The 14,783-nt window shown below is 36.5% G+C and overlaps 1 protein-coding gene across 4 annotated transcripts in view; it reads right to left on the bottom strand.

The window, feature by feature from the left end:
* The window catches only part of LOC145693168 (uncharacterized), a 221,060-nt gene that overhangs the window by 13,389 nt on the left and 192,888 nt on the right, over positions 1-14,783 (bottom strand). For all 4 annotated transcript variants that reach the window (XM_081768928.1, XM_081768925.1, XM_081768926.1 and 1 more), the window contains one exon: positions 5,189-7,265. In XM_081768928.1, coding sequence (XP_081625054.1) covers positions 5,189-7,265 — 2,077 coding nt within the window. The remainder of the gene's footprint in view (positions 1-5,188; positions 7,266-14,783) is intronic.

Here is a 14,783-nt window from a genome sequence, read left to right as displayed (position 1 = left end):
AAGTGTATGTCGTGGAACTGTATTTTTGGTATGTTCCAATCCCTATAAAGTAATCGTAAGATTTTTCACACTTGAGGAAAAATATACGCGTTCTTATCTTGCAGTTTCAGCTTTCTGTAATATAAAGTATTACACAACAAAAACTGTTGCAATTCGAACTAAAGTATTTTTCTTATACCGTCACTCTACTTACCTCACCCACAGGTATTTGCTGAAGTTTAGTGTCCATACTCAGCACCGACGCTATATAAGAATTGGATCTACAGTTTAAGGTGGAATCTGAAATCATTGTAGTGAGTTCCAATTCTAACACTCTTTCACCAGGAATCAAACTTTTCACTGGGATGGCTACTACTAAATGCTCTACGGAACACGTTTATACGAAAAGGAAATCACTTTGCACTCGCTGCTATTGTTATTTCATTTAAGAAACTATCTTCGATATTTCAGTTACATTACAGCTTTCAAGGCACTAATTAAACATTCTTTGTTACTTTTTTGGCTTGTAACAAAAGAAAAAGTAGGTACTCTGAAAAACACTAATATATGTCTTAATACTTAGAGGCTGGAAGGCGGAGGTATTTTGTCCTTATGAAACAATCACTTCCCTCTGTATGTCATTTTGTCACGTTTAAGATTCATTAAATTTTGTCTGTTCTTAATATGTACAAAATACGTATTTGTGATTTACTGTATACAAACTCCGTTTTAGAAACTGTCACTAAGCGAACTGCAGATGTTCAATATGTGTGCATATCATTGTTGTCAGACGAGATCGACTACAAATTTCATACAAAAACTAACTCTACATTTGTATAAAATGAAAAATAAAATTGAATGAGTGAGTTGAAAAAGGTATACATTCCAGAAAATAGTCAAGCTAAACTGGGATGGCTATATTCATTTTATATGTACTATACCGCTTTGGAGGAACAAGGAACGCATTCATTAATTTTAGGTCATCTTCTCAGGTCTGCGGGAACGTATGAGTGAAAAATCAAACATATTTCTGGAATGTATTCATTCTTCCACCCAGTGTTTGAAAGTTGGGTTTTTGGAATGTGTTCCCTTTTCAACTCCTTCATTCAATTATGCTTTGTCTAATTAGTCTTATTTGGTTATTAATCATATTGTGATCACTTGTGATCTAAATTTCCGCTGTCTAGATTGAGTTGTGGAGTTTTGGTCCTAATGAAGAAATATTCAATCATTCCTTTGTTATTGGAACACTGGTATAGTATGTAAGTCGGTCAATGTTATGGTCTGATTCATATAAATGCTTTGATAAGCCTAGCATGAAGGTTTCCTCTCCTCTTAGTCTGTGATTTGTTCTTTCACCATCACTACTCTTTCTTTTTGTCATTCCAATGTACAGTACACTTCAGCGCACGAAGATGCGAAGTAAATTCCAAGTAACGAAAATTTTTCTAATAGTTTTTCTAATTCGAAAGAGAGTTTTCAAAACGTTCCTGAGTTCACTGAAATTAGATTCCAAATGAGTACCAGTTTTTTTCTGTATCCGAGACTCCAAGGAAAACAGGTAACGAAACCCATTTGTTGACCATTTTAACCTTATTGAATGGACTAATGTGATATTCGCAAGCCATTTTATTATTTCTTTTTTTCTATTTTTAAGTGTAATAATGAAGTCATCCTTCTTTCCTAATATATAATTTTTGAATGTGATCTCAGAGATCTCTCTTCCGTGGTGTACCTGAATGCTCTCAAACTTCCAAATATTCGCTTTAATGAGATACGAATGTGCTGAACAAACTCCTTACGGACAAACATTGCAAAACCTATTTCTTTCCTATATACAAACGTCCATAGTTTATCATCGTTGTACTTAGAGATAAATGTAATTCCTTACAGCCCTTTGCCTTAACATAGCTTTTGGCTCTCCTCTATAGCCTTGATTACGGAGGTTAAAAACACGAGGTGAAATAAAACAAAGTAAAAGGAATGGACTCACCAGGGGAAAGCAGTGCATAAAAATATCTTATCGAAGCTGCTGGTACTTATCTAATGGAAGAGCAGTATGCTGTAACATGGCGGATGTAGTTTGTATTCTTTTGTTCAGACGTGGAAGTTTGGCAGTACATAATGTAATTTTTATGCCAATGTTGTAATTATATTCCAATTATCCTTTCCCATTCCGTACTTAACTAGCCCTATCTAAATTAAACTGTAATTTCTTTAGCAAATAAATACATTTTGAAAAACTAGTCTCATTATATATATATCAAGTACGTTGTGTTTCTTTTACATTATTTGATAGACTGGAAATTGGGTGTTCCGCTTTGGCATTTCTGAGATGTTCTTTAACTCGTATTTTAAGGTTTCTTTTTATCATACGGTAGTATTCTTAGTACTGACATGAAATGCGAACGTGAAATAAAAGCAACGACAGGAATGGCGAAAGAAGCCTTTAGAAGGAAGAGAAGTCTTTTGTAGGACTTTGAATGAAGAGTTGAGAAAAAGACTCATAAAATGCTTCATGCGGAGTGTTGTACTGTATGGGACGGAAACATGGACATTACTAAAAGTGATGAAAAACTACTGGAAGCCTTTGAAATGTGGTTATGGAGAAGAATGGAAAGAATTAGTTTAGCGGAAAACGAATGAGAGGGTGCTAAAAATGGTGAGGAAGAACACTTTTAGATATTGTTAAGAGGAGGAAGAGAAACTGGTTGGGACATTGCCTAACAAGAAACTGGATCATGAGGGACGTCCTAGAGGGTATGGTGGCGGGAAAGAGGGAGGGGCGAAGGAGGCTGCAATCAATGGATGATATAAAAACAAAGATCATACGTGAAGACGAAGAGATTAGCGGAGGACCGTGAAGCATGGAAGCTTCACAGCTGCTGCAAGTGATCTGCCAGTAAGGGCAGAATACCTGTGATTATGATTTTATCATACCTATGTAATCCTCCCAGCAACTATATTTTACTTCACAAACTCCTGATTTTCGCTGGGGTCAATGTAGTAGCTCTTGAATTGCGTTATATTCTTTTCCATAGTTTTGGAAGTTGCAACGCAATATGAAAACAGTATTATGTAAAAATCTTATTTAATACACTTGTTACTCTGGGTACATAGGTATTCCAATCGATACTTAAGAGTATCCATATCGAAGCATTTGAAAGCACACTACTTATGATTTTTAAAAAAATATATATTATTTGGTGCTAAAAATGAGACTTTTGAAAATTTATTTGCTTAAGAACTCCAGAATTACACTTAAACAGTGAAGGTTAAGTAAGGAATGGGGAGTAGTAACTGGGAAATACAACAGTCTGAACAGAGAATACACAAGTAGACTACATCTGCCATGTTACAGTGTGTGCTGCTTTTCCATTACATGAGTGGCCAGCAGCTTCGACAAGGTGTTTCTACGCATTGCTCTGTCTTGGTTAGTTTGTTCGTTTTACTTCAACTTTTTATTTTACACCGGGTTTTAACCTCCGTGATCAAGGCTCCAGGATAGAGTCGAAACCTAATTAACGCAAGGGGCTTTCAGAAATTACAGTTACCTGTAATTGGAATGATTGCAAAAATTCTTGAGCGTGTTAATATTATGTTTGCAAAACTTATTATTTATACGTTTTATGTGGATGTCTAGAAAATTTTGTCCGTTGTTGAATTTCTTTTTGTACTGTGTTTTTTATGTTTCTATGAAAGTTGTTGAATTCAAAGACTAGATCTAATGTGTCTTCTTTGCAAATGATAAAGGAATCGTTAACATACAGGAAATATGAGTACCTAATGGAATTATACACATCTTTTCGTAAAATTTATTTCTTACTTATCCATAGCTATGCTGGCCAAGAGGGGAGCGGGGCGGAATAGTGGGCTGGCCAACAGTTATGGATAATTATGAACCAAAATATGTAAACAAAAAGTATAAATTAATTGTTTTCCCGTTATGTCGACGATTCCTTGATCATTTACAAAGAAGAGACCATCAGATCTAGTCTCTGAATTCAATAACTTTCACAGAAACATCAAATTTCAAAAAAATCTTACTGAGGTTATCTCAATTTCTTGAGTGATTCCACCCTTCGACGTGTCAATATAGACATCTGTTTTATTTATTTATTTATTTATTTTTAAAAGAAAATTTTAAAAAAAAGTCCCAGTGCGGGCTGAAATGTCGAAGATATGATGTTTCAAATGAAACGCAATAGCAGCGAGTGCAAGATGAATTGTTTTTGCATTCTTCATGGGAAATTCGCTATGCCGGCTCCATTGTATAATCGTACAATATCAAGCCGTAATGCTTCGCTTTGGGATTGGAGAGAAACATTTCTGTTTTTATATTTGCATACAAAATCTTAAGTAAATAAGCAACATGTGTTTAACAGATGATATAGACTAATTTTAAAGCAAGAAATGGAACATTTTAGTGTAATTCCTTGATCCAGTCCTACTGGAAGTTATACCGATTCTCCAGTTTCTATCTCCTGTTGCTATCGAGCTTAAAAAAAAAAAAAAAAAACATGAAAGGTAATAATACATGCAGAAGTTTTATTTTCTTCGCACGAATGTACAACTGTGTGTACTGGGTCACGCTACTACGATATGGCATGCAATAACACAAAGTGTGTGTTGTCCTCCATAGTTTTGGTTTTCTAGCGTAATTTGGCGTCAAATGAGAATGGTGAGCTATTTGCCAGAGCAATCTAAATCTTACAAATTGGTTCATATCAGCTTTGCTATCTTAAATTAACAAATTAGATAAACAAATCACTAAATAAAGCAACGTAAGTGTGTAACAGTTTCGGCAACTAACTGAACATATTGGCTTCATCAGACACTATCATGAAGTCAATTTGTTCAGTTAGTTGACGAAACTGTTAAAATAAAAGTAAACATTGCGTTGTTCAGTAATTAGTATTTCTAGTTTAAATTAAATCTCACAAAAAAGATTTTGTTAAGCCTGATTGAAACTAATTTGCATTTTCTAAGGAACATGTAGCATGGACAAGTTGCTGTAATGATTGTTACGCTAAGCTAAAAGCTAAAACGAGACATCTACAAAAATTGTGTGTGTAAAAATCGATAGGTAGGTAAATTTACTATTTGGCTTGATGCTGCACTGCAAGGTAGAAAGAAAATTTACGTGAATAATTAAAGAAATTAACCAATTATTTTGAAGTTGGACAGTCTTATTCTAGCTGTTACTTACCCAAACCAATGAAAGTGACTATCTTGTCATAGTTAAACGTTCTGGTATCAGGCTTTGTAGGAGACTTATACATGGCAGTAAAGTCTTTATTAGAGTTCTCTTCGTTTAGAACGCCAGGTTCTAAACAGGGTTCACTCTTTTCTGACTTTTCACTTTTCTCACAATTTTCTGCACTGTTGCGGTTGTCAGAAATCACAAAGTCTTCACTAGTATTAGATGTCTTAGTATTATCTACACTGTATTCACTACATTCACCTGAGGCTAACAACTGCTCATTTATTTCAAATCCAAATGTGAAGTCACTCAAATCACCACTACTACCCTGTTGGTCGAGGATTATGACTGGTGGTAGCAACCTTACACCTTTCTTTCCGATTCTTACTTTATACGATTCTTTTGCTTTTGATAGCGGCGAATCTTTTGATTTTTCACCTTGGGTTGTCACCACTAAGTCACCACTAGATTCCAGGTTACTACTGTTGCAATTTATATTGGAGGCACTAGGATGCATTTCACACGTCGTCATTTTGTCACTTTCCACTGTAGTATCACATGGATTACCCGAGCGATTGGTAGTGCTTGTATTCACTGGTTCTAGGCGGCTCTCACTTGGATTATCTTTGGATTCCTTGGCGCATTCACTAGGATTCGGATTTATATTTAACTCTTGAGAAACTACCGTTAACTTCACAACCTTTTTGTCCTTCTCGAGAGACTCTTCTAGGGAAGGATAATAGCCTTCCAAAATGTTTATTTCTTTGCCCGCACACTTTGTGGATCGTCCGTGTTCCTCAGAAACAGAAGGAACAACTACTTTATTATCTAGTGTTGTGGATGTCATTGCATCCCTCTTACACAAGTCTCGGTTATGGGAAGTGTGGATATTATCACTTGTTTGAGACGAAACACTCACTGTTTTGCCATTCACAGAGAGATCAGGAGGAAGAGGACGCACTGCTTCGTGTTCATTGTCACTAGGAGGAATGCTTGCACTCACAGGAGGAACACCAATCACCATTTTTGGGCCACTATTATATCCACAGCCTGAAGCAACGCCCATCATTATATTATTAGTTTGGGTGGAACCATTCCTATTAAGATTAGGGCTCTTCCACTTCTGTCCTACATTGGATGATGCCATTCGAGCAATGTCCGCATATGAAGCCTGGGGAGTCGAACCACTTGATGTAGATATTTTGTTAACCGTAAGTTTAGGAGTTGTCGGGGTCACAGGAAGCGAATGAACACTATCCAAATCACTGCTTTCTGAATGATCTGATGGTGGCATACTAGATGTCGACTTACGACGATCAGCAGACCGCTGCTGTCGATGGCTCACGGATAAACCAGAAAGGAGGATCACTGTATTTTCATTATCAGCTTCCTCCCTAGAACATTCAAAATTTTTCTTGAAGGCACCATGATATTCCTCTCGCCTACTCTTTACATCCATAAATGATGTTCCTCGCTTTGGTTTTTTCCTCCTTTGCTTCTTGGTCACAACATGGAACTCTTCTACTTGCGGAGAAGTATCAGTATCACCCATTTCATCTTTGAAACCAGAAGGCAGAGACGAACTATCACCACCTTCCTTTTTCGCATACTCGTACAGTTTAGAGTCGTCGCTGTAACATCCATCGTATGAATTCTCTCTTTCTTGAGTGTCACTTCCACCAGGGCTCAAATTCATTTCGTCACTCAGTGTACCTTTTCCTGTAGATGTATTAGAAGTCAAATCTTCTAAAGTTGTTTTCGACAGTTCTTCCATACTGTTGGACTTTCCCCTTTCCTTGTACCTACCGTGACTCTGACGAGATTTCTTGGATCCACCTTTTTCACTATTGCTTTCGTACTTATCTTCACTGTATTTCTCTTTTGATTTGGATTTATTCGAATCCTTGTCGTTATCCTTTCTCAAAGTACTTCTCTTTCCGTTCTTTTCCGCTGCGCCGTTCGGAGTTTTCTGTTTCTCTTTCTTTTTGTCGGATTCGATGTACTTCAACAAGTCTTCTATATCACTATTTCCTCTATGACCCTTTATGTTTTCAGACATTATCACATTTTTATCATTGTTGGCCTGGAACAGAAAAATAAAATCATTAAGTATGAATTACATTAATTATAAAAATATGACACGAATACACACACTTATATTGCAGGATGATTTGAGATACTGTTTTAACAGGTTATATAATTCATGCAAAATTTAATATGCACTGGTACGTACATATGAAGAAATGCTAAGTTTCATAATGAGAAATACTAGTCTGGACAATCAGTTCAAGGCATCTATGATACATAGAATGTCATACACAAATACGACCGGGATGTAGAGTTTTAATTAGAAATAAAAAGCTTATAGATGAAAATTACCGTGACGGCACCGAATATCCTACGGCAATATGAAGTAGGATCTTCGGAAGATTAAAACCAAATGAATGGTTTCAACTTGCACTGCTTAAGATTCAACAATCGAAACTTCTAGTCTCAAGCCATGGAATAAGATCTACGCATCTGGATTAAACCTTGAAACTCTACGAGGAACGATGTACGTGAAGTATACAGAAGTAAAATAGGAAAAAGTGCGAGTCTTATAATTCCGGCGTTCGACTTACCGCAACGTTGCGCTGATCACTACACTATCCAATTCATTTCTCCAGCTAGTCATTCATCCGCACTCCAGATGTTAGTGCTTAGCCAAGTTTAGATAGATTGTACTACTACTCCTATTGTGCAGTATTTTGGCAACCCAGTATCTACGTAATGAACATTACCTATAACAGCAAATTAGAACATATATTACACTTTTTTTTTTTCCCTTCTTATACCATATATTCTTCTGACATGGGTTGTCCAACCACAATAGAAGACAATCCAAGTGGTCTGAATGACTAAGTACCGAATTCAGGATTGGAAATGTGTGAACAGTCGGACGACGGGCGTAGCATAGTGGTCAGCGCATCGGCACGGTAAGACAAAACTCTACGTTAGATTTTTGGCCCAGTTGCACTAACACGCTTTTCAACATTCATTTGGGTATCAAACAACAACAACAACAAACAAACAAAAAAAATTGTGGAAAGACTGCGTAGTTCAGGTAAATTTTTTTAAATCTGGAAATTTAAATTATTTTCTCTTAACTGTAAAATACTAATATATTCTTTCATTTATAGAAATCAATCTAAGACTGCCAGATTCAAAAATGAATAATACCAATAGTTGCTCATCTTGCATCATTTTTAGCAGCACAACTGGCCCGAGGGAGGCAGTATTTTAAATCTGGTTTTCAGTTCGAAGTGTTTAATTCATTCAGTGAAAGTAATGCCGCAAATTAAGAACTATAAAGTAGTGTAAACGAGGCAAAGATGAAGATAGATAATAGGTCTCAAATGCCAGTTGGCAGTGCAGGAAAGGGAAACACTTATAAAATAATTTTGAAGAACATAATTTAATTTAGAAAGCAAGTGATCAGATGTAACATCTTGCTTAACCTTTAAACGCCCATTGACGCAACTGCTACGTCGGAGCTTTAAACCTCAATACCTCAGCCCCTAATTAAGGTAGGAAGATGATTTTGATACCAATGTATTCCTGAAGGACGCGGCTTTCCGCCGGTGTGCATTTTATGTATGTCGGGGGTACTACGGTAGGGAGGAGGTAAAGGTTTTTTAAAGTTTTTTGGGCGGGCATTCCCACCCTTGGGGGTACACTCATAAAAATTGGTATGTGAAGCAATGAAATAGGCCACTACATGGTAATATCCTGTATTTGTACTTCTTGCTTACATGCGGGGAGTAGGGAGGGGGCAAAGTTGGCCAATTTTTCAGATTTTCTGTTTTATGACGTAAATTACATTTATTTTTTATTTCATTTATTTATTTTTTACGACAAACATCGATAGCTCAGTCCCTAATTAAGCTAGAAAGATGATTTGGTACCAATATATTCCTGAGGGATGAAGCTTACCGCCAGTATGCATTTTATGTATGTGGGAAATACTGTAGCCGAGGGGGAGGGTGAAGTTAGTTTTTTTTATTAGGTTTTGTGGGACATTCCTCCCCCTTTGTGGTACATCCATAACTGGTATATGAAAAAAGTAGTCCCCTACATGATGATAACTGGTATGTGTACTTGTTGCTTATAGGCGAAGAGGAGGCCTAAAAGGCGAAGGGGCCTTTGGATAATTTACATTAATTTTCAGGACTGTTCCATACTGAATTTGTCTGCATGATGTGTGCAGAAAAAATGATTTGCAACGGTGTATGAATCATGACTTATAATTAGGGAAGTCACCAGGGCCGCCAACGTGAATGTCTGCAACAGCCCTTCGAAAATGATACACAGGGAGTTTTTATAGGAATTTCATTATGCGTTTTTATCTCGCTTTGCATTACAGCAATGGCTACCATTTTTTATATTACTGTCGCAAGTGTCTGGCCTACACATTAACACCATTTTCTCAGCGTAGAGTGACAGCAAGGGTTGCCAGGGCCCCACAAAGTAATTTTCCACACTTTTTAAAATGATTTTTGTTACTTCTACGAATATGGCGGGAATAGCACGAATGTTACCTCGTTGGAATCTGGTCTATAAGCTTTCCAACGGTGTATGAATCATAATTAGGGGGAGGGGGGGTCATCAGAGCCTACGATTTTGTTAAAATTCCTGGCGGATCTCTAAAGTTTAAAGGGAAACAGCTGAAATAATGGAGAATGAACTCTGTTCAGCATAAAAACAAGCAGCACGAAATCGTGCGAAGTGGAACAATATTGTAAGGCACTGTGACCAAGGAGTAAGACTAGGAACTTGAACAACTTCCTAGAAATACTGACTGATTCATTTCAAGTACGAAATTTTAATTTCTTATACACATTATAAACAGAATAATATGAGAAGGGGAAGGGAGATTAGCAACATTGGACCATAACTAAACTCCTTAGCGCTACAGCCCATGAAGCGCTATGGACGAAGAAATAGCGAACATTCAACTGGATGGTGAAATGTCAAGGCATTACCTCCTTACATTTGTTTCTGACTTTCTACATCGAATAGTGTGTGTTCTCACCGGAAAGCGAACGCGAGAAAGTTCTTTCTGCCTTCAAGGGAAAATATATCAAAGAATTGAAAATAAATTTAAAATATTGGGACAAATACATATGTCACTCGGAAAGTTTTGTAACGACGGAAACTGTGCGTCTTGAAAAATTTATCTTCCGTCACTATTCTGAAGTGCTATGCAAGAGCATATTCACCTATAATTTGAAAACTGTTTCCTTATATGATAGAGGCTAGAGGACTTTCTGCTTATCTAAGAATGGTTATTTTACTAATTTTGCAAAGAAATGCATAACTTTATACCATACCCCCTCCCCCGTAATATTTGGTCTAGGAATTAATTCGTGCGGTTTTACAAAAGATGGCGTAACTAGCTTATTGTCCCATAGTTTCGTTGATCCAAACATGCGTTGAAAACTATTGTCATTGAGCATCTTGTTTAGTATATGTCAGTTGCTTGAAGCGGAAACAACATTTTTTCTTCAACTGAAAATGGCGCATTTTGTGCCTGATAAAGTGTTTTTGCGGGGAGTTATTCTTCATTGCTTTAACATGAAGAAAAATGCTACCGCAAGTCACCATATTTTAGTGGAAGTGTTTGGTGACCATGCTCTAGCTGAGCGAACGTGTCAGAAGTGGTTTGCACGGTTTAAAGGTGGTGATTTCAGCTTGGAAGACCAAAAGCAATTTGGACAGCCAAAAGAATTTGAAGATGAAGAATTGAGAGCATTGCTTGATCAGGATTCGTGTCAAACGCAGGACGAACTTGCAGAAGCATTTGGAGTTGAGCAAACAACAGTTTCCAAACGTCTCAAAGCCATAGGAATGATTCAAAAGATGTCTTATTGGGTTTCACATGAATTGAAAAGAAAGACGTTGAAAGAAGAAAAACCGTTTGCGAATTGCTGCTTCAAAGACAGAAAAGAAAGGGATTTTTGCATCGAATTGTAACTGGTGATGAGAAGTGGATTCATTACGAGAATCCTAAACGAAAAAAGGCCTGGGTGAAGCAAGGTGAACCAGGTCCTTCACAACCGAAACGAGATATTCATTGTGCAAAGGTTATGCTGTATATATGGCGGGATTTGAAACGTGTGGTGTACTATGAACTTCTGAAACTTGGTGAAACTATTAATGGACACCGCTATCGACAACAATTAATGCGTTTGAAGCAAGCTCTGGCCTGAAAACGACCAGAATGGAATAACAGGCATAATAAACTTATTTATCAAGATGATAACGCTCGACCACATGTCGCAAAACCGGTCAAAACCTATTTGGAAAATGTCGGATGGAAAGTGTTACTCCACCCGCGATATTCACCAGACTCTGCTCCGTCTGACTACTACTTGATCGATTGCATGAATAACGATTTGATTGGACAGCGGTTCACTTCTTCAGAAAATATCGAAAAATGGATCTTTGATTAGATTGCGTCAAAAGATGAGGAATTCTTTCGACACGGAATCCGTAAATTGCCTGAAAGATGGGAGAAAGTAGTGGCTAGCGATGGACAATATTTTTGTTAACGTATTCATTTACTTTGTTTTTGAAATAAAGCTTCAATTTTTATTAAAAACCGCACGAATTAATTCCTAGACCAAATATTAAGAGTAATTTAGAACCCAAAATTTAATTCTTCACGATTTCAAATAGCAATAAATTTTAAAGTGATTTTGGATCCATGTATATTTAAACATTTTGTAGTATCTGTTAATAATTTCACCTGTCAAGGTTTCCGTACATATTTTTCCATAGTTCTGTAAATATCTGAAACAACGCTGTTTAACAGCTTGACGGAATATGAGATTAACACCAACTTTCGTTTATTTGTTACACTTTTGAACTGCAGATTGTTGTTCTTAATTCATTAGATGTCAAATAACGATTAAACTTTTAAGCATGTTAATTAACCTCACACAACTATTTTAAGAAAAAAAGAAAGAAAATTCTGATTCAACAATATATAGCTTCGGTAGATGAAGCTTTGATGGTAGAGGCTTGTCACAAGACTATACTTAATTTCACTGTATGAACATTATTAGTAAAATACCTTACACCATTACCGCATTTATTTCGATTTTTGGTTGATGAATATTTCAAGGAATTTCAAACTCGGCATTCACGTGCAACATTATTCACGGAGGATAAAAACTGCAATAAGAGAATCACGAACATGGGGAAAATATAACAACTGACTCATCGGAGAAGAATAGTGAAGATACAAATTGTTCAATACACTGCTGTAATTCGTCAAATAGTGAAGCAGCTCGCTGTGTAGTTTCAAAGTCGTTTTTATTTATTTATTTTTTTAAACGTTGCAAACTTATGTTGCTGTTTTTATTTTGTATTTTGTGACAATACTGAGATTTAAATAAAATAAAATGACAATCTTCCATTCCTTATTTAAAGTTATGGCTATATAATCCTCCATGCAAGAATATTTCATCTCAAATTTCTATTTTTTCATTAGGATCCGTTGCAAATCAGTTCACTTAATAAATCCTCAAAAGCAAAAATATTCTTTCCAACCAAACTACTACTCACCATTTAGCTTGAATCACAGCAATAGATGTATGTAGCTTCACTGTTCTCTTTGCTGGTTTTCTTTTCTACTTTCTTATTTTTTCTCTCACTCCTATTTTTATTTTCGTTGAACATGGCTCCAGACGAGAGCCCAAAACCCGTAAGTACAAGGATTATTCACGTATCAAAATTTTAAATAAGACTATTGCTAGTATTCTTGAGCGTATTAGTATACTACCACTAATACATACATCTTTTACTATCACCTTGTCTCAAATTCTTGAGCATTTGAAGATCAACATTGAGAATACATTTACTGTTAGATGAAACTACATACGAACAATTTTGTTCCATGACCTTCTATCATTCTTCCGGCAAAGCCATAATCCCGTCGCTATATAACTAGTTTCTGGTTTTAAAAATAGTTTCCACAGACCTTTCCGAAATTAGCAGTATTAACGAAGTTCTAGAGAGATAAATTATAGTCTGATGGTGCGAGGTTCGGGCGAACCTGTGGATGCATTAAAACCTTCTAGCCAAGTTTTCTTAATTTCTAACAGATTGTCAAATACGTATACAGTCTGGCGTTGTTAGCGTGGTATACAACACCCTTTCTCTTGACCAGTTCCGTCCGTTCCTTTTAAATCACTAGGTGCGCTAATTTTGACAGTAAATGTCCGAGTGTTGTAATGTCTGGCGGCAGCACCTCGTGATGCACGATGGCCTTCTAAGTCCCATCAAACGCACAACATAATTATCCTCGACCTCCTCATGGACTTTGCCACAAACTATGGAACTTCTTTTCGGTACGACCACGATACTTTTCGTACATTGTCACTACTCATAATAATTCAAGTTCGTTACGTTTCAGTAGAATTTCGCAGATAGAATTTAGTATGTTTTTGAGTCAGATCATGTAGTAGCCAAACATTGAGCTTCTTTTTGTAGCTAGTTTTCTACAAATGATTTAACACTGTTTTGTGATGGATGTTTACATCATTGGCGCTGTCATGATTGCTTACATGCCTGTCCGACTTCTGCCAGGATATCACCCACTTTTGGTATGATTGGTCGCCCACTCGATGGCAGAACTTTGTCTTTCTGCGATGAGCTTTTGTAAGTCAAAAATTTTCTGCAGGAATTCCAAAATAAAAAATAAAGATACTATCATGTTTTTATTACAGCATTACATGAAGTATGGTGAACAGTTTTCAGCAGTATCCCTAGTACATTCTATTGGCAATGATCTGGACTACTACGCACAGGTTTGGCGCTTAGATCCGAATTTACTTAAACTGGCTTGGCCCATAGACCATCATTCCGGTTATAACTCGAAACTTATGAAAATGGCACTTAGACCGAAATTTACTTCAGATCTTCATATAATATAAATTTATCCTGATGGGGTCCATTTAGGATAATGTATGCAAGCTGGTCTGTTGTTCCAATATCATCACTAAGTCCATCCTTTTCTGCTGGCCTTTTCTCCATCACATTAGTAACCACCGAACCCCAGCTTTCAAATATGACCTCAGACGATGGTATACTCAAACATCATTAGCTTTACTACAACAGAGTATTTGACGTAAAAAACAGTTCAAACTATATTTATGCGAGTCGTCCGTGCATTTAAGACGTCTACACATAGCAGTCATGTTTTTATAGTTTTCTGTTGGCTATTTTTTTTCCTATGGTATTTTTTTTTTTTGCACAGGCGCACAGTGCGTCCAGCATATGGGAGTAATGGGACAAAAATAAATCATAATTAAGCTTTTATGACATTTATTGTGTCGCAAAGCGTTGTTTGGCCACAGACTGAAGCAAACGTACTTGAAGCTGTCGAACTTGACAACTGTACTTGTACAGAGAATAATATCCCGTCCAGGAAAAAAAAAAAAAAAAAAAGTTAGAAATTCACTGTTCACGGTACTCGTAAACACGAACACAAACGACTTAAAAACTACGTAACAATAAAATATAATGAAAAGCAATACATGAAATGACCAACAGCTTC

Source organism: Thermobia domestica, chromosome 8 (assembly GCF_964235325.1).
Source record: "Thermobia domestica chromosome 8, izTheDome1.hap1.1, whole genome shotgun sequence".
NCBI classification, from domain to species: domain Eukaryota; kingdom Metazoa; phylum Arthropoda; class Insecta; order Zygentoma; family Lepismatidae; genus Thermobia; species Thermobia domestica.
This window is presented reverse-complemented; position numbering and strand designations above follow the sequence as displayed.